At 41.0% G+C, this 21,162-nt stretch overlaps 1 protein-coding gene across 1 annotated transcript; it reads right to left on the bottom strand.

The window, feature by feature from the left end:
* Positions 1–489: 489 nt before the first annotated feature.
* Positions 490–3,558, bottom strand: LOC121553203 (cystatin-F-like). The gene is made up of 4 exons (XM_041866207.2): positions 3,486–3,558; positions 1,797–1,960; positions 1,503–1,625; positions 490–1,281 (listed from the first exon to the last, which is right to left on the bottom strand). Exons 1-4 carry the CDS (start codon positions 3,523–3,525, stop codon positions 1,177–1,179), a joined length of 432 nt encoding a protein of 143 aa, XP_041722141.1. The 5' UTR covers positions 3,526–3,558; the 3' UTR covers positions 490–1,176.
* Positions 3,559–21,162: the final 17,604 nt, after the last annotated feature.

Below are 21,162 nucleotides of genomic sequence, written 5' to 3'. Positions count from 1 at the left end.
CAGAACCAGTGAAGCTCATTAAAAGAGGGTGCACAGAGCGCTACTTCAAAGAGGGTGCTGAGAGCTCTGAGATGAGAGTGCCGACCCCCCTCAGAGAGCCTCCTCCCAGGGCCGCCCGCTGCTACAGTCAGCCTCTTCTGCTCTACTCGCTCCTCAAGATCAGACACTGCTACTGCACTGGTTTCATAAGAGCCTTTGAATAATTGAGGTGTATCACAGACTATTAGACACAAGGTTAGGGTTCAGGTCACTGAGTGCTGAGGAAGAATGATAACCCTGGCTGTTAAAAAGGCCCTGTGGAGCAAGCCTTCAGATGGAATCTGTAGAAGGTTTATGTTTACATGGCCTTATATATACGTGCTTGGTTGTCAAGTCCTTGTTCACAAGGTTCTGTTTTTTATCAGAGCTTGTTGATCAGAGTCTGTGCAGACCCTAACTCAGGCCAAAATGTGATTATTTATAATTCGGTGTATAATTTGCAAGGGTCAATGCGGTCTACCATTTTATTATAGGATAAAGTACAAGGTTAGGTGCCTTTCGGTTGTTATTGCTATGTAAGTTAGACTTGAAAGGCCTGAAAATCATATTGCTACTCAAGACACATGGAAATTGCCATTGTTTGACTATATATGTTAAAGGAGTAGTTCACTATTTTACAACTTGATGTTAGACGGTTCCTCACCCTGAAAGTAGTCTATGGGCCAAGATAAACTGTAATCCATGCTTCGGTTTTCTTTAAACAGCCACTACAAACTTCAGCTAACCTTAGCCAACCCCAAGCTAACAATCAATGGAAGTGATGGGGCATGTTTAAAAATTGATTTATTCCAAATCACCTGAAATCAATTCAAATCAACTACATATTTGTTTTTATGTTACTTAAAGGTGATTTGGCCATTTATTTTTTTAAACATGCCCCCATCACTTCCATTGATTGTTATCTTGTGGTGGCTAAACTTAGCTGAAGTTTTTATTGGCTGTTTAAAGAACCATGGATTACAGTTTCTCCTTGCTCATAGACTACTTTCAGGTTGAGGGACCATCTAACATCAAGTTGTAAAATAGTGAACTACTCCTTTTATTTAGAGAAATGTAAATATGCTCAGTTATATGACCATGTTTAGAAGGAAACAGCTTAGTATTTCCTCAGAACATTGAATGAGGAAGGATTGGGTTTCATGGAGAAGTGGAAGGTCGGTCAGATGGACTGCAAATAAAATTGGTAGTCTTCATGAAGTGGAGCCAAGACATAGTCCAAACCTCAAAGTCACAGTGGAAGGTCTGAAATACAAACATGCACTCTATTATAAAGAATAATCTACAATGTTATGACTTTTAGCCATGATCCATTCCACTTGTCAGCCAAAATGAGTGCTGGTCTTTACCCAATTGCTATACATACAACTTTGACATACTGTATCATATTTAAATTCAATCCACACTACTGTTCTTCCAACTTTTGTTAATTCTGCACTAAAAACATAATGTGTACTGTACAATACCTGCTGTAACAAACCATCTGGTTGGAACTTGCAGTTGGCCAGGTCTGTGTTTCTGTGCCACTTTTTGAGGCACACAGTCCGTGAGAGGTCTACTTCCAGAATGTATTTGACCCCCTTTACAAGCTGTAACGGAAAGCTTTGTTGAACTGAAGAAGTTTATGCCTCGCCAGTATAGTCCAACTACAGTATATTGTGAACCATACCATATGGCACAGATTTTATATATGATCACTAACAGGTTTTTAGCCAAAAAAGTTCAGCATAAAGGTCAAAGTTATTGTTTGTCCTCCATACCTGTCTTTCTGCTTTCTCGATTGCAGATGGCCTGAAGAGGAAAGCATCATTGGTCTGGTTGTTAAATGAATAGGTCCCATGAAGAACCGCCTTTAGGACCCCCTTGTCATCCGTGCTGATGTTATAGGGGGCGCCAGGTACAGACATATACCTGTGGCAACTGACTGGAAACAAATAAAAGTGCTTACTCAACACCATTCACAAATGTTTGTTATATTAGGGTAATTAGCCTGAAAAACAAAACAATAAAATAAGTAAAATAAGAAAAACATAAGTAAACAGGCCAACAATCAGCATATCAAAAGGCAATATAATTAGTAATATGACACAGGTAATTGTTGACCCTAAGAAATAATAATAAAAAAGACTAATGCTAATGGAAAATACAAAATAAACAAGGTATCCTTTCTTTGGCGTTGGCTTGGGCAGTGGACATGTACTGTACCTGAAGTGTTATTGTTTTCATTTATGTAGGCCTACTTGTTTTTTGTTGGTTATATCTCATCTATGTGGTGTTGGCATCCCTATCTACACTGCATTTTCACAGTCTTTGCGCGAGACACACACACACACACGCACACGCGTACAGTGTTGTAAAGTACTTAAGTTAAAATACTTTAAAGTACTACTTAAGTAGTTTTTTGGGGTATCTGTACTTTACTTTACTATTTATATTTTTGCCAACTTTTACTTGTACTTCACTACATTCCTAAAGAAAATGATGTACTTTTTACACCATACATTTTCTCTGACACCCAAAAGTACTCGTTACATTTTGACAGGAAAATGGTCCAATTCACACACTTATCAAGAGAACATCCCTGGTCATCCCTACTGCCTCTGATCTGGCGGACTCACTAAACACAAATGCTTCGTTTGTAAATGATATCTGAGTGTTGGAGTGTGCCCCTGGCTATCCGTAAATAAAGAAAACTAGAAAATGCCGTCTGGTTTGCTTAATATAAGGAATTTGAAATGAGTTATACTTTGACTTTGACTTTTGATACTTAAGTACATTTTAGCAATTCCATTTACTTTTGATACTTAAGTATATTTAAAACCAAATACTTTTAGACTTTTACTCAAGTAGTCATTTACTGGGTGACTTTGACTTGAGTCATTTTCTATTAAGGTATCTTTACTTTTACTCAAGTATGACAATTGCGTACTTTTTCCACCACTGCATGCACGCACACACATACACACACACACACACACACACACACACACACACACACAAACACACACACTTACATAAGACTGTGTGCTACAACTGACAGTCAGAACTGTAGCCAAAGGCAAGTGACACACAATATATTTTTCTCATACTGATAAATAGTCAGCCAACATGAGCAGAGAAATCTGACTCCTCATAAATAAACTGAAACCAAGCCATAAGGGCCTAACCCTAACATGATTATATAAATCAAGCAGGATATAGCTGCATTATATTGCACAAGAATGATAATTTACTGTCACGCATTGCTACTGATCAAAGACATTTTTTTACTAACAGATATTGGTGTAGTTATGTTATGGTAAAGTAATCAGAAGGGTTAAACTGAGGAAGTTGACAAAATCCTCAGATCCTTAGAAAACCTAGACAACCAATTGGCTTCACAAATATGACATGCAAAACCTCCAACTTCAATTAAACACACACAATTTCATCCTGTTAAAAGATCTTACCAATTGAGCACAGGCACAAGCCAGAGAAGAGCAGAAGCATGTTACCAATGCCTGTTGGAGCTTTTTCAACACTGTTCTGTTTATTTTACTTCCTGTAAGGCAACACTTTCACCACACATTGCAGACTAGCAAAACTTACCATGGCCCCTCTCTCACAGGACATGAGCTCAACCAATTATAACTAGAAGGTACAGCCAATAGCGAAAACTGAACAAGATAGTTGGATTATTTCATTATCTTTTGATTGACATTCTCTAATCTTTTTGCAACAGAATATTATTTTCATGAATTGTGTACTTGGAAAGGTGGTGCATAAGTACATAAGAGAAGAAACCCACTGGGCAGAGACGTCAATTCAACGTCTACTCCAAGTTGGTTCAACAGAATTTCATTGAAATTATGTGGAAACAACGTTGATTCAACCCGTATGTACCCAGTGGGAAAGCACCACAACCAATTTTGAATTGGCTTTAAATTGGTTTAAAGCTGCCTTTCAACATAGTCCTGTGTGATAGCATCACTTTGAAGACAGCAGAAGACACCAGAAAGGCAGAGGTTGGGGTGGTTAACATCACATCCTGTGTTAGTTTAACTGACAGCCACAGAAGAACTCCCAACAGTCCAGTAGGAGACTTTAACCTTTTATATCTTTTATGTTTAATCTGAAATAACCCAGCTAGCACATAATGTTCTGAGAACCATATGTTTCTAGAGCTTGGTGGTTCTCCAATGGTTATTTTGCATACAATCTTCCCACAACTTTCTGGGAATGGTGCAGAATAGTTGCTTGTCTTTGGACCATTCTTAGCGCATTTAAGGAACTTATTTTCTTGGTATTTCATTACTTTAACAAAACATTTCCTAAAAGTTCAAACATGGTTATATTTAATTAAATTTTTGGTAATGTTCTAGAAACGTTCTCCAAATGGTTTGACATTGGGAATGTTCTCAAATAGTTCCGAGAACGTTAAGAAACGTTATTCTGTGGGAATGTCAGTACAGTAGGGCACATGGACATTCATTTGCTTAAATAAAATAAAATAAATTAAAATTTTAGTTGTAACATACACGTGTTTAGCAGATATTATTGCGGGTGTAGCGAAATGCTTGTGCTTCTAGCTCCGAAAGTGCAGTAATATCTAACAAGTAATATCTAACAATTTCACAACATATACCCAATACACACAAATCTAAGGAATGGAATTAAGAATATATACATATATGGACGAGCAATGACAAAGCGGCATGGACTAAGATACAGTAGAATTTTATAGAATACAGCATATACATATGAGATGAGTAACGCAAGATATGTAAACATTATTAAAGTGACTAGTGTTCCATTTCTTAAAGTGGCCAGTGATTTCAATAGGCAGCAGCATCCTCTAATGTGCTAGTGATGGCTATTTAACAGTCTGATGGCCTTGAGATAGAAGCTGTTTTTCAGTCTCTTGGTCCCAGCTTTGATGCACCTGTACTGACCTCGCCTTCTGGATGATAGTGGGGTGAACAGGCAGTGGCTCGGGTGGTTGATGTCCTTGATGATTTTATTTGCCTTCCTGTGACATCGGGTGCTGTAGGTGTCCTGGAGGGCAGGTAGTTTGCCCCCGGCAATGTGGGCGGTGCAGTACCAGGCGGTGATACAGCCCGACAAGAGGCTCTGTTGCGCCTTCTTCACCACACTGTCTGCGTGGGTGGACCATTTCAGTTTTTCAGTGATGTGTATGCCAAGAAACTTGAAGCATTCCACCTTTTCCACTGCGGTCCCGTCGATGTGGATGGGATGTTTCCTGAAGTCCATGATCATCTCCTTTGTTTTGTTGATGTTGAGTGAGAGGTTATTTTCCTGGCACCACACTCCCAGAGCCCTCACCTCCTCCCTGTAGGAGGTCTCGTCATTGTTGGTAATCAAGCCTACTACTGTTGTGTCATCTGCAAACTTGATGATTTAGTTAGAGGCGTGCATGGCCACGCAGTCATGGGTGAACAGGGAGTACAGGAGGGGGCTGAGCACGCACCCTTGAGGGGCCCCAGTGTTGAGGATCAGCGAAGTGGAGATCTTGTTTCCTACCTTCACCACCTGGGGGCGGCCCGTCAGGAAGTCCAGGACCCAGTTGCACAGGGCGGGGTTCAGACCCAGGTCCTCGAGCTTAATGATGAGCTTGGAAGGTAGTATGGCGTTGAATGCTGAGCTATAGTCAATGAACAGCATTCTTACATAGGTATTCCTCTTGTCCAGATTGGATAGGGCAGTGTGCAGTGTGATGGTGATTGCATCGTCTGTAGATCTATTGGGGCGGTAAGCAAATTGAAGTGGGTCTAGGGTGGCAGGTAAGGTAGAGGTGATATGATCCTTGACTAGTCTCACGTCGGCCACGGAGAAGGAAAGCCCACAGTCCTTGGTAGTGGGTCGCGTCGGTGGCACTGTGTTATCCTCAAAGCGGGCAAAGAAGGTGTTTAGCTTGTCCTGAAGTAAGACGCTGGTGTCGGCGACGTGGCTGGTAGTCCGTGATTGTCTGTAGACCCTGCCACATACGTCTCATGTCTGAGCCGTTGAATTGTGACTCCACTTTGTCTCTTTACTGATGTTTTGCCTGTTTAATTGTAGCAGTAGCTACACTGTTTGTATTAGGCATTAATCATGCAAACATTTTTTTTTTTGCTTGGAAGCCTGGTATGATGGATAAAAAAGATGTAAGCCTACATGTACATGAGTTTGCTATGTGGAAAGACCTACAGTAAATATCAATCACTCTGCTACAGTTTGGCTTTCCAAAACAATGATGGATGTAGAAAGTGGCAATAAACAGATCACTAGTAATAAAAAGTCTTATAATCATCCACAAGAAACAAAGTAGGCTTTGAGAAAACAGTACATTTGCCTACTTTTATGACATGTATAGGAATAAAACACTACTTAATGGGCTACTCATAGATATACAGTGCATTCAGAACGTATTTAGACCCCTTCCATTTTTCCACGTTTTGATACGTTACAGCCTTATTCTAAAATGGATTGAATAACACGCAATACCCCTTAATGACAAAGCGAAAACAGGTTTTTAGAAATTTTTGCAAAAAAAATAGCACATTTACATGAGTATTCACCCTTTGCTATAAGAATCGAAATTGAGCTAAGGTGCGTCCTGTTTCCATTGATTATCCTTGAGATGTTTCTACAACTTGATTGGAGTCCACCTGTGGTAAATTCAATTGATTGGACATGATTTGGAAAGGCACACACCTGTCTATGTAAGGTCCCACAGTTAACAGTGTATGTCAGAGCAAAACCCAAGCCATGAGGAAGAATGAATTGTCCATAGAGCTCCGAGACAGGATTGTGTCGAGGCACAGATGTGGGGAAGGGTACCAAAAAATCCTCAGTAAAAGGCACATGACAGCCCGCTTGGAGTTTGCCAAAAGGCACCTAAAGGACTCTCAGACCATGAGAAACGATTCTCTGGTCTGATGAAACCAAGATTGAACTCTTTGGCCTGAATGCCAAGCGTCACTTCTGGAGGAAACCTGGCACCATCCCTACAGTGAAGCAAGGTGGTGGCAGCGTCATGCTGTGGGGATGTTTTTCAGTGGCAGGGACTGGGAGACAAGTCAGGATCGAGGGAAAGATGAACGGAACAAAGTATAGAGAGATCGTTGATGAAAACCTGCTCCAGAGCGCTCAGGACCTGAGACTTGGGGCGAAGGTTCACCTTCCAACAGGACAACGACCCTAAGCACACAGCCAAGACAACACAGGAGAGGCTTCAGGACAAGTCTCTGAATGTCCTTGAGTGGCCCAGCCAGAGCCTGGCCTTGAACCCGATCGAACTTCTCTGGAGAGACCTGAAGATAGCTGTGCAGCAACGCTCCCCATCCAACCTGACAGAGCTTGAGAGGATCTGCAGAGAAGAATGGGAGAAACTCCCCAAATACAGGTGTGCCAAGCTTGAATCATCATACCCAAGAAGACTCGAGGCTGTAATTGCTGCCAAAGGTGCTTCAGCAAAGTACTGAGTAAAGGGTCTGAATACTTATGTAAATGTGATATTTCCGTTTTTTATTTTTAATACATTTGCAAACATTTTTAAAACCTGTTTGCTTTGTCATTATGGGGTATTGTGTGTATATTGATGAGGGAGAAAAAAACAATTTAATCAATTTTAGAATAAGGCTGTAACGTAACAAAATGTGGAAAAAGTCAACGGGTGTCATGCGTCAGTGTGTAGTGGTAGGACGGAGTCAGGCGCAGGACACAGAACTTAGTCAATGACGTACTTTACTTGTCACAAGTAAATATACATATCTTCCACGCAGGGAAGAAAATACCGACTCACATGTCAATGACAACGAACAATCATGCACAACACCATGAGGGAACCAGAGGGTAAAATAGGGAAACAAATTATCGTAATTGGAACCAGGTGTGTGCAATATAGACAAAACAAGTAGAACACAGAAACATAGATCGGTGGCAGCTAGTACTCCGGTGACGACGAACGCCGAAGCCTGCCCGAGCAAGGAGGAGGAGGAGCAGCCTCGGCTGAATTCGTGACAACGGGTCTGAGCTCTGTACATTATTTGTAGTACAAAATACCACCAGCAGGTGGTACACGTAGCTTGCTTTTCCATGAGCTTTGTCTGCATTGAATTGACTGTGCAAAACGCAAGTTACAAGCAAGGTTGCCAGGTCTAGCTAAAATTTCTAAAAATTTCAAGCCCAATGACACTCAAAACTGTCAAAAGGCCTGAAAACTAGGCCAAACTGTAATTTTTAAAGCAAGAGGGGAGTTGCAATATTTACACAATAAACCCTTTTTCCATCATGTTATCGAGCCAATTAAGAAGGAATATCGTAGTAACTTCTAACGACGTTAGAAGCAAAATGAGGTTTCCTCAAAATAATAATTATGTTGCAAGAGAAAATATAATTTGCTTAGTTCGAATTAACAGACAAATGTATTCAACATGAACAGCAAGGCGATTTCGAGATAAGAAGTGCTTGTGTTTCCCAATAGCCTGCTGGAATAGGCAACTGAGGATGGGGTCGTCATTTTTTTCCTGTAGCCTAATCTGACTACTGTTGCCGTCAATCTAATGCGTTCTAACAACTGATCGGCAATTGTCATAGAGCTTTGATAACTTCCAATTTAATTAACTAAACATGTCCATTAATAATTGCATAATAGCATAAGGCTACAACAACAATAAACTGAAGTTATAGGCTATTTATTAAATTGGTTTGCCAGCTCCAGGTAGGCTACACAAGTGGCACAATTGATTTGCAATGACTCCAGTGATATAATCATTTCAACATATTTATTGTATCAAATGGTAGCCTACAATGGCATATACAGTAAATTAATACTTGATGGCCAACAGAGACAAATGTATCATTCTCTACATTTAATGTCAGTTTCATTGCAGACTTTTCCCCATAAAAAGAGCTACACGAGGGAGTTCCATAACTTCCATTTCAAATTTCCACTCGATCATCCCCAGATACACAAAAAGTGAGCATGCATTAAACACTTTGCTTGATACCGTTTTCTTTAAGAGAAGTCAACATTAGAATGCAGTTTAAACCACCTCTGAGCGAATTTATGTAATGTGTGCTAGTGATCCTAATGATGTACAGGACCAGTCAAAAGTTTGGACACACCTACTCATTCAAGGGTTTTTCTTTATTTTTTACATTGTAGAATAATAGTGAAGACATCAAAACTAGGAAATAGCACATATGGAATCATGTAGTAACCAAAAAAGTGTTAAATAAATCAAAATATATTTTATATTTGAGATTCTTCAAATAGCCACCCTTTGCCTTGACAACAGCTTTGCACACTCTTGGCATTCTCTCATCCAGCTTCACCTGGAATGCTTTTCCAACAGTCTTGAAGGAGTTCCCACATATACTGAGCACTTGTCGGCTGCCTTTCCTTCACTCTGCCGTCCGACTCATCCCAAACCATCTCAATTGGGTTGAGGTTGGGGGATTGTGGAGGCCAGGTCATCTGATGCAGCACTCCATCACTCTCCTTCTTGGTAAAATAGCCCTTACACAGCCTGGAGGTGTGTTAGGTCATTGTCCTTTTGAAAAACAAATGATAGTCCCACTAAGCCCAAACCAGATGGGATGGCGTATCGCTGCAGAATGCTGTGGTAGCCATGCTGGTTAAGTGTGCCTTGAATTCTTGATAAATCACAGACACTGTCACCAGCAAAGCACCCCCTACACCATAACACCTCCTCCTCCATGCTTTACGGTGGGAACTACACATGCGGAGATCATCCGTTCACCCACACCACGTCTCACAAAGACACAGCGGTTGGAACCAAAAAAAAACTATTTGGACTCCAGACCAAAGGACAAATTTCCACCGGTCTAATGTCCATTGCTCGTGTTTCTTGGCCCAATCAGGTCTCTTATTATTATTTGTACTGGTTTCTTTGCAGCAATTCGACCATGAAGGCCTGATTCACACAGTCCCCTCTGAACAGTTGATGTTGAGATGTGTCTGTGACTTGAACTCTGTAAAGCATTTATTTGGGCTGCTATTTCTGAGGCTGGTAACTCTAATGAACTTATCCTCTGCAGCAGAGGTAACTCTGGGTCTTCCATTCCTTTGGCGGTCCTCATGAGAGACAGTTTCATCATAGCGCTTGATGGTTTTTGCGACTGCACTTGAAGAAACTTTCAAAGTGCTTGACATTTTCCGTATTGACTGACCTTCATGTCTTAAAGTAATGATGGACTGTAATTTCTCTTTGCTTATTTGAGCTGTTCTTGCCATAATATGGACTTGGTCTTTTACCAAATAGGGCTATCTTCTGAATACCCCCCTACCTTGTCACAACACAACTGATTGGCCCAAACACATTAAGAAATTCCACAAATTAACTTTTAAGAAGGCACACCTGTTAATTGAAATGCATTCCAGGTGACTGTCTCATGAAGCTGGTTGAGAGAATGCCAATAGTGTGCAAAGCTGTCATCAAGGCAAAGGGTGGCTATTTGAAGAATCTCAAATATAAAATATATTTTGATTTGCTGAACACTTTTTTGGTTACTACATTATTCCATATGTATTATTTCATAGTTTTGATGTCTTCACTATTATTCTACAATAAAAAAAATAGTAAAAATAAAGAAAAACCCTTGAATGAGTAGGTGTGTCCAAACTTTTGACTGGTAGTGTATATATAGTGCATTCGGAAAGTAGTCAGACCCCTTGACTTTATCCAAATGTTGTTACGTTACAACCTTATTGTAAAATTGATTAAATCGTTTTTTTCCCTCATCAATCTACACCCAATACCCCATAATGACAATGGAAAAACCTTTTTTTGTATGTTTTTGTTGTTGTTTTATAACTGCAAAAATGTCTAAAAACCTATTTTCGCTTTGTCGATATGGTGTATTGTGTGTAGATTGATGAGGAAAATGTTGAATTTAATCAATTTTAGAATAAGGCTGTAATGTAACAAAATGTGGAAAAAGGGAAGGGGTCTGAATACTTTCCGAATGCACTGTAAACCCTGGATCTTTTTACGCTGCTACTACTCTGTTAATTATTTATGCATAGTCACTTTAACTCTACCCACATGTACATATTACCTCAACTACCTCAACTAGCCGATGCCCCCGCACATTGACTCTGTACCGGTACCCCCTGTATATAGCCTCCCTACTGTTATTTTATTTTACTTCTGCTCTTTGTTGTTGTTTTATAACAACAAAAATGTCTAAAAACATGTTTTTCGCTTTGTCAATATGGGGTATTGTGTGTAGATTGATGAGGAAAATGTTGAATTTAATCAATTTTAGAATAAGGCTGTAAAGTAACAAAATGTGGAAAAAGGGAAGGGGTCTGAATACTTTCCGAATGCACTGTAAACCCTGGATTGCTTGTGCTACTGTATGTTAGCACTCCCCAGTAGGAGCAGTCCTCCATAGGAATGAATGGAATTCTACAGTATTTCAATTAAATGCTTCAAGGACAAAATTGTATTTAAATATTTTGTTGTTGTAGTGAGGACAGTAACATTAGTCATCTCTAAAATATATACTTTAAGGAAAATGTTTTTATATATATATATTTTATGTTAGGGGTTTAATGGCACAGGCAGGGAGCCCAGCCAACAGCGAGTTGCAGTAATCCAGACGGGAGATGACAAGTGCCTGGATTAGGACATGTGCCGCTTCCTGTGTAAGGCAGGGTCGTACTCTCCGAATGTTGTAGAGCATGAACCTACAGGATCGGGTCACCGCCTTGATGTTAGCGGAGAACGACAGGGTGTTGTCCAGGGTCACGCCAAGGCTCTTCGCACTCTGGGAGGAGGACACAATGGAGTTGTCAACTGTGATGGCGAGATCATGGAACGGGCAGTCCTTCCCCGGGAGGAAGAGCAGCTCTGTCTTGCCAAGGTTCAGCTTGAGGTGGTGATCCGTCATCCATACTGATATGTCTGCCAGACATGCAGAGATGCGATTCGCAACCTGGTAATCAGAAGGGGGAAAGGAGAAGATTAGTTGTGTGTCGTCTGCGTAGCAATGATAGGAGAGGCCATGTGAGGATATGACAGAGCCAAGTGACTTGGTGTATAGCGAGAATAGGAGAGGGCCTAGAACTGAGCCCTGGGGGACACCAGTGGTGAGAGCACGTGGTGCGGAGACAGCTTCTCGCCACGCCACTTGGTAGGAGCGACCGGTCAGGTAGGACGCAATCCAAGAGTGAGCCGCACCGGAGATGCCCAGCTTGGAGAGGGTGGAGAGGAGGATCTGATGGTTCACAGTATCAAAGGCAGCAGACAGGTCTAGAAGGACAAGAGCAGAGGAGAGAGAGTTAGCTTTAGCAGTGCGGAGAGCCTCCGTGACACAGAGAAGAGTAGTCTCAGTTGAATGACCAGTCTTGAAACCTGACTGGTTTGGATCAAGAAGGTCATTCTGAGAGAGATAGCAAGAGAGCTGGCTAAAGACGGCACGCTCAATAGTTTTGGAGAGAAAAGAAAGAAGGGATACTGGTCTGTAGTTGTTGACATCAGAGGGATCGAGTGTTGGTTTTTTGAGAAGGGGTGCAACTCTCAAGATCAAAGCAAAGAGAGAGCAGAGACTTACAGACTGATGGCTGGAGCCCATCCAATGATACAACTTTTAAAAGTGTGCAGGTTGAGTTAGTTACCAAAGCCAGGTGGACGCGGGCGCTTCACCGGCCGATGGAGAGTAAGGGAAATCCCAAATAGATAGATTCCAGATGTCCGTCAGCTAGCGCGATAGCACTAAGCCAAGGTGGAAAAAGTTACAAAACTCCCGTAGCCTACTTCACAGAGAACATACCGAAAAGTTGACAAAACAAAAAGGAGAACAGACGAGGTCCTAGAAAATTAGAGCAAGAAGGTACGATTTTCTCTTTCGTTTTGTGCCCACAAGAAGGCACCGCCTGCCGTTCTAACTGGTTCCCACTAGATAACACAGCCACAAAGTAAGTGATAAGCACACTGCATGGCCCGAGCCCCATCTGCTTCTTGTTTTGATCACACTTCCTGTGATTGGTGGATTGTAGCTCACCCCGCCAACACTTGGTCTGGAATGTAGTTACATGCTAGCATGGCTAGTGGCTAACGTTAGCCAGCTTGAGCTAGCTACCGAACTAGCATACGAACCACTGATATGAACTCGGTAGCACCAGAGAGGAAGAGGCGAAGCGAGGGACAACTGGGCCAAAAATCTGTCTTCTCCAGCAGGTGCCGTTGTTTCTTTCACTCACCAAGTGAGGAGTTTTTGCATGGAGGTCAATGAGAGAGTGTCGAATTTGGTCAACAAAAAAATGGAATGGGTTATTTGCTACGTGAGGTTTATTTGATCTAATAGAAGTTTCGTAATGCTTAGGTTGTTACGAGTGTACTGATATAAGTAGGAAATGTGACATAGCATCTCTCTCCATTGAATACAGGCTGTTGACGTCAACACCCCTCATCGAATATTCAAAAAAGTATTAAAATATCCACCAATCCAAAGAGAGCTTGACAACCCGCCGTTCCGCTCTGTGGACAAAGAATCCCATTGTTAGGGTGGAGACATAAGTATCTCGTCATCATATCCAAATATCTGCTAGCACAGAGTAGATCCTCCATATGACGTTGACAAATAGTGCATTGTGGGTAGTTTAGAAGACATCCGGAAATTAGTTAATAAATATGTAATAACCCAGTGGTAATAACCCAAAAACATAACTATGTTTATAACCAGATCATGACTACAACTAAGTTACTAAGTCTTTGACTACACTGTGTTGTTACATTTGTGAGTAAAAACTCATGCTTCCTACCCTTTAATTTGTTCCCAACATAAAAAATGCATGCATTCTAACTACAAGTTATGTGAGATGAGATATGTCTTCAACATGAAATAGCGTTTTGCCATACTGATCTGTAAAAAAATATATTTTTCGTATTGCTCTAGGTCAAGGTGAGAAACCATGATAGATTTGAAATACTGACTTTTATGTGTGATAGAATATATATTGACTTTGATATGGGACTTCACCTGCATTACAAAGAGACATACTCACATGGTCCAGAATCTTTATTTCTGGATAAACAAAATGCCCATCAGCTCAAAATCAGGATTTATAGACACTGCGTAGCCAAAACTGCTACAGTAACATGATGCAAATGGCATTGTCAAAAATACTGTATTGATTTGATTGTTTACCTCTTGCAACAAATGGTTCCCTCCATTTTGATGGAGTGCTATAAATTGATCTCAGTCTAACAATGTGAGCGTTCGTTCTGAGCTCATGTGGCTCTTGCAGGAGGATTCAGTTTGAAAGGGAGAGTTTGTTTTTATATCACAAATTTGCTGTTGTTTAAATATTACTTTATTTGGTAGCCAGGGAGCTATGTGCAGCTTGGGGATGCAATGTTTTATCCTGCACAGGTGCAGCTGTTATACCGCAGGCGTTGCTCTGTGTGTGTACATGTTGTCATCAGTGGATTTGAGTTTTGAATGTGACCCTGCCAGTGGCTGCAGATGATGAGAGAGGCAGCAGAGCGATACGCAGGAAGAAAATATGGTTGTTTAGTGCCAAGGTCAAAGGCCTGAAGACCTGTCATAATACTGTACCACCAAAAGCTATCAGTCGGAATGGTCATAGTTCAAATTGAGCATCTCACAGTGTGTATGGCAGCACACTGATACGGAATGCACCCTCATATTTTGCCAACTTCGTATGAACTCTTGAACTCACTGCAAAGTTGTGTTTGGTCTAGAGCTAGGATATATTTCACTCCTCTAGCAATGTGGCTATTATCAGGATCTATTTGAGCATGTTGTTGATAATACATTTTAGTGCTTTCAGAACTGGGTGGGAACATTTAGATGATGGGTCTGTTTTAGTTTCCTTGGTTACCCTCAATTAGATGCAACCTAATGCCTCATCCTCTTGTAATTAATCCATCAAGTAGATATGAAAAGCTTGAAACAATAAACACAATTAACACACAAGCATACTGTATTAGTGATGTGTAATACAGAGCACTATTCAGATGGCATTCATAAACCACGTTGTGCTTGTTCATCCAGACACTGGTTAATTAACACCTCCAGTCATAGAGCCTCTGCCTCATATACCATCAACAAACATCAGACAACATTAATATTATTTTCCTGCTGCATTTCCCTCATCTGTGTTTCCTCACCTGTTTTCCTTGTGGATCCTCATGATCCTCCCTGTAGGGCTTTTGACATTTAGATTCCTGGTAAGAAGCCTTTTTAATAAGCCAGAGGTACTGAACCATGTAACCCCCATTCCCTTGTCTACAATTAATGGACTCCTTTTCAGCCCTCTTGGAGAGCATTTTTTATATCAATGTGCACAATGTGCATGTGGTGAATCAAATTACTCAGGAAATTAAGGCTTTGGCATTTTCTAAACTCTGTCTTCAGGGGCTTTGCAAACCACACAGCCTGTCGACATGAAAAGTCATTATCAATTAATGTTTTTCTCTTTAGAGGAAGTGATAAGGTGTTCTATCTAGTTATATCCTGCAGCTCTTTCATTTTGTACACACTTTTTGAGACTTGCTGTCAACACCTTTGAATAGTTTGAATGCCTTATTACGTTCATTGTTGTAGATGGAAACAGGATCGCAGATTAGGAGTTTGACATCTGGGGTCTATTCATTGTTAAGCCTGTATGACTGTATGATTCTGGATGACTCATACAGAATACCTGTGCTGTCTAGGGACAGCACCGCCTCTGCCCCCTCCCCTATCCCCCAGCCCAGTGTCAATGTCAAACGGTTTGTCCTTCACATCACCATTGACAATGAATGCAGAAGTGCATTGTGTCAATCATCAGAGCCTCTCAGTGCTCAGCCAGCTCCTTCTATCTCACACTGTCGCTGACCCTTTCAGGAGGATACATTCTATAATTGCTGCTGTCAATTATAGGTGGATGGAAATCTCTGGCACTTAATTTCGCAGTGTTTATTTTAAAAATCCCAATGACTCAGTCAGTACTGTCCCAATTTTGTAGCGGTTGTACTTCCAAACCCAGAAGCATAGCTTATTATATTGCTTTCACTTCTGTTCAGCTCATCTTTGAACCATAGTAATAATATGTTCACATTGCAGAAACTGGCCACACACACAAACACACATACAGTACAGTAGAGGTTAAAATAGAGCTGAGTCCTCCTGCCATGATCCTCCCACATTGCAATATTAATACCATGCTTTTACTCCAGCATAGGCAGCCTCTGTGCCCTCCCATGGGACAGTGACAGCAGTATTATAGGCTATTTGTGCAATATTGAGTTGTGCTTAAATAACAGGGTAAACACAGTAGACATGTTCATCCACTAGTAAGTGTAGGAGGCCATCTGAGATTACACTGAGTTCACCATATTGTTGAGGTATCTGTTGACTCCCGAACTGGCCACACACACAAACACACACACACACACACACACCTCAATGCAATGTGTGGAGACAGGGTGAGCAAAATCCGTCGATGAACATATGTCAACTGACTTGATAGGCATTGAATTAATCAGATGGATTATTCAAATTGGACTATTGGATGAATCAGATTGGATGATTGGATGAATCAGATTGGATGATTGGATGAATCAGATTGGATGATTGGATGAATCAGATGTTCTACCAGCTGTGTTAGTGTTGGGTCCTGTGGGAATATCTCCAGGTAAATAGAGGATCAGTCAGTTCATCAAGTAGATATGAAAGATATTGTCAATTCCAAATGTTTGAACTGTCTCTCCCAAACATGTCTCAATTAAAGCTGCCAGAAGATTGCATGCAACATAAATATTTAAATGATATTTCCACCCTAGACATTTGAAGATATGTCATCACCTCCCTGCAAGTTGAAGAAGAACCATTTCCATTTAGACTGCCTTATTAGTCAGTCAGGGACATCAATAGTTTTTGTTTCAAATCATGGCCCTAATCATGTGACCACAGTGTGCAATGTGAGGAACATCACAATGCTACAGTAGATGAGAATTTAGGGATGGGTTGGCATTCAGATCAAAGCCTGACTCCCTAGAGAGGGGATTATGTAATATAGGCTATGCATAGCCTAATACCCTTTTCAATACACAGGATAAAAAATAGGATTCATTTACTGAGAGCTGTCGACAACATGAAATAACTTAACTGATCTCAAATTGAGATAATGTAGATTCGTCTCCCTCATATAAGTCTAATATCAAATATCATGATTTATATTCCTAAAAGTATGGCCTGTACCACCAGTTCTGGAAATAGACAGATTATTATTTTCCTCTCAATTTCTTTCCATGTCTTGAGACCTGACAGTTTTTCCACATCTGAAGTTTCAACATCAAACATTTGTTCACCTTGTGGACATCAGCAGTGAAAGTGCTTCTCTTTAGTGTATCAAGTGGATGGGATGTAATATAGATTTATTTGCCTATTTATTCATCTTGGTGTGAATGTCTCCAGTTATTTTACAAATGTTTGATTTACAGGGAATAAAATAACCTAATTACTAAAAATTTTAAAAGGGCTTGTTCAACCCTTCTGTGGTGCAATTTTTATTTTCAAAGTGTGTTGTATGATGACTCACAAAAGGCTTGTGCTAAATGGCAACTGTCTGGCTGACTATTTTAAGAGTAATAAAGTGTGTTTGTGCTTTTCCAACTACAAATGAGCATTACACAATACAGCTAGACATGCAGTCCGGAGGCGTATGATAGGCCTACATTTTGTTATTTATTTCCTCTCACTTCTATCCTTCTTTTCCAAGGTCATCTGTCCAAAGGTGTAATGTGATGTTCAGAGATAAAGGGATGATCTTTAAGTAATGTTTATACTGTCATTTCCCATCATTTGACATGCTCGATGGCAGAAACCCATGCAGCCAACAAATCAAAACCAGGCTTTAGCCTAACTAATGTTATTTTTATACCCATTAAAACATACAGCTTCTGTCACACTTTGTCCTTTCCATGGTCTGTCTTTGTTTTGCCTTGCAATGTGACAGCTTGGAGGAGGCGAGGAAAAAATACAAATTCCTGTCTTTTTTGCAGTCTTTTGTGGATATCTATTTGTTATATCATTGGTATACTTTTTAAAAATAGAAATAGCAGAGGCATATTTCTCACCAGTTTATACCTGGACAGATCAGTATTCTGTTAAACTGAATGTAACCTAGCAACGGCTCCCAAAGTGGATGAATTTTTATTCCCCGGTCTAGGTCCCCTAAACTCAAACCTGTTCATCACCACACCACCAATGATAGCAGGGCTTTTTTACAATACTATTTTGTCTGTATTGTCTGTGTGATTGTTAACTGCATACTAATTGAAATTAGATTTAGTTCAGTATAAGCCTATACAACATGTACTTCATAGAGGGAAGGATGAGAAGCAGGAGCAGTCTTAACCGAAGGGGACTCATGGTCGTACATACAGTCAATCCAGTGATAACAGGTAAGGTAGAGAGGCATTATGGTAAACTGATTGAGAATGGAATCCCTGTGTTGCTCTTCCAGTTGACTGCAGTTTGTGATTGATGACTCCCAGGCATGAAGCAGTGCAGTCACCCTCCCTCCCATGTCCGTTGCGTTCCCCATTAGAGAACACAGTCAGGCTGCTGCACTAAACATATAAATTAGCCCCCTGCCACACACAACTCCATTAATCCACAACTTACGTCAAGCTGCTGTTGATGCAGAAAAAAGTAAAAACGATTGCAGTAAATTACACTAGGTTGTGAGTGTGAGTGCATTGCGGGAGGTAGGAGGATAAAGCCAACCGACCATGCATTGTTTTCTCTTTGCTTTGAAAATACTGTAGAGAGGATCGCATCGAAAGCCCCCTGTTACTGTGGAACAACAGACCTGGTTGGTTAAAATGACTGAGCGGGAGCTTTGTTGCTTGTCAAGCTGGTGATAAAATCAGCAAATGTCATTCTGTGACGGTTTCCTCATGGATCAATCTTCATTGTAGATCTCTGATCGCATTGCATGTTTTACAAAGCAGAAACGTGTCTTTTGTTGAGGTTGACATTTGATAACTTATCTTCACAGGTTATTCCTCTAGGAGTAAGAACACAAGAAATGTGTGTGATTTGATCCTGACTGTAAGGGATCGGGGGTTGGCTGGGTCTAGACAGAGTCTGACACTTCCCCGATCTACAGAGAGGGGGAGTCATCAGACTCGATCTGGTTCACCTGAGTTCTGAGCACACCTGTCCGTAATTAGGGTAGGATATAAGGTGTGCTCAGAAGTTCAGTCGGTGCGAGGTATTGTTCCATTGTGACTTGCTAAGCGTTTTGTTCCGAGAGAGAGAGAGAGAGAGAGAGAGAGAGTTTGTTGTTTTTGATTACCCGTGTATCCGACCTGTGCCTTGTTGTTTGACTCCCCGAATTGCTTAATCCTCTGCTTGTCTACCCCAGTGATTACCGTCCTCTGATCCTGTGTCTGTGACCTCGACTACGACTAAGCCCGCTCCCTTGGTACCTCTGCCTATCTCTGCCTGGCCCGGTTTTGACCACAGCCCGCCCGACCACGATTAAGCTATTCCCTTGTCTGTACTCTAATAAAGCATCGCTATTCTGCGATTGGATCTTACCACTCTGTCCGAGTATTCATTACACTGACGTGACCCTAACATCAAAGATTTGGACCTAATGGGCATCAGTTTGGACTTTGTACCCTGCTGCTATCAAAGGGAAGATATCCAGAAAAGATGTCCACACCATATCCTTATGAGTCATGCTTTAATTGTTAAGTAGCTTCAGCAAAATTGTGAACATGTTATTCCAATGCTGTGGATGGATTTTTAGACATTAACTTCAGTATTATTCAAGTAAGCTTTGAATAATGCATGTATGTCACCCCATACATACAGTTCAGTGCATAAGCTACTGTGTTGCATCACCACCATAAGCAGAAAGATGGTTCTATACAAAGGATGGTTATATACTGAATGTACTGTATGTGAAAGTCATTGCTAAACAATATGAGTAGTGTAGGTAAGGGATGAAGTGAAAATCTATAGGAGGATAGCTCTCCACGAGGTGGGTTGGGCATGAAATGACAGCAGGCTGTTCAATAATGAGCCATGCTGACTGACGAGTGGCGTGGATTGGTACAGGGCAAATCCACGGTGCCTGGGACACCTTCCAGCGCTTCCGGTGTCAGGAGAACAGCCATAGGGTGGTCAAGACATCTTCTGCAACTTCATCTTTAGTGTGTCAGCTCTGCTGCACCTGGGAGCTAAAGGCATGGCACCACACTCCTATTAGTCATGTATAATTAAACATAGTTGTATGCTAATTTATGTGTTTCTTAAAGTGGCAATCAGCAGTTGAAACAATAACAAAGCGTTTTCCTCGCCCATTTTGGTAAAATGCTGAGGGATGGGGCCGCAGAAATGTAACCACTCTCAAATTCATAGACAGAGCTATGGATGCAAGGACTGACCATCACGCCTCTATTGGAGGACATGACCCAAGGTTCCTCGCCTCAGACCTCCTCCAATGTGTTTTGAGAAGGACGCGAGTACAGAGGAAGTGAGGAGTTGAGCAGAAATGACTTGGGACAGAGCTCATGCCATTGTTTTAGGTGGATTCTATGTTGAATGATATATTTATGTTTGCACTTATATCTTTGTTCTACTTGTGCTCTTTCCACAGATGGCTCTGGCTTGCTGACAACATCTGATCTGATGAGACTCCATTTTGCGATTTGACTCCTGTATTACTGACTGTATTCAATAAAACTTACAGTGCCAAATTAAAATAATTTGAGATTCTGTAATTGATAGACAATGGTAGTTCCCAATCAGACAATTACTATAAAACAAATCTGTTTTCCTCAGGACAATGTTTTGTGAATGCATAGTGTTGTTTTGTTCTCAGGCCTCCTTTGAATCCTGTGTGTACTAATTCAGTTAAACGACCATCATCGAATTCACCCTCACCTCCTCGATCACTGCAATGGATTGTCTGGTCTGCTGAGAGGGTCATTGGCTGCCACCTGCCCTCCATCGAGGCCCTGCACGCCCCTCACCAACCAGCCACCTGGTCCAAGATGATCCTCTCATCCATGGACTTTTCACTCTGCACTACTAATCCCAGAACTGCACATTTCTCTTTGCACGTCTCTTACATGCATAATTTATAAT

This window comes from Coregonus clupeaformis, chromosome 37 (genome assembly GCF_020615455.1).
Source record: "Coregonus clupeaformis isolate EN_2021a chromosome 37, ASM2061545v1, whole genome shotgun sequence".
Lineage (NCBI taxonomy): Eukaryota > Metazoa > Chordata > Actinopteri > Salmoniformes > Salmonidae > Coregonus > Coregonus clupeaformis.
The sequence above is the reverse complement of the archived record's forward strand: the minus strand, read 5'-3'. Positions and strand labels throughout refer to the sequence as shown.

What these genes read in the sequence shown, in the direction of transcription:
- LOC121553203 (XM_041866207.2), bottom strand. Translation starts at nt 3,525, where the DNA reads ATGCTTCTGCTCTTCTCTGGCTTGTGCCTGTGCTCAATTG. An exon ending in CTTGTGCCTGTGCTCAATTG is followed by an intron (nt 1,961 to 3,485) that starts GTAAGATCTTTT and finishes ATTTGTTTCCAG; the next exon opens with TCAGTTGCCACAGGTATATG. An exon ending in TCGAGAAAGCAGAAAGACAG is followed by an intron (nt 1,626 to 1,796) that starts GTATGGAGGACA and finishes TTTCCGTTACAG; the next exon opens with CTTGTAAAGGGGGTCAAATA.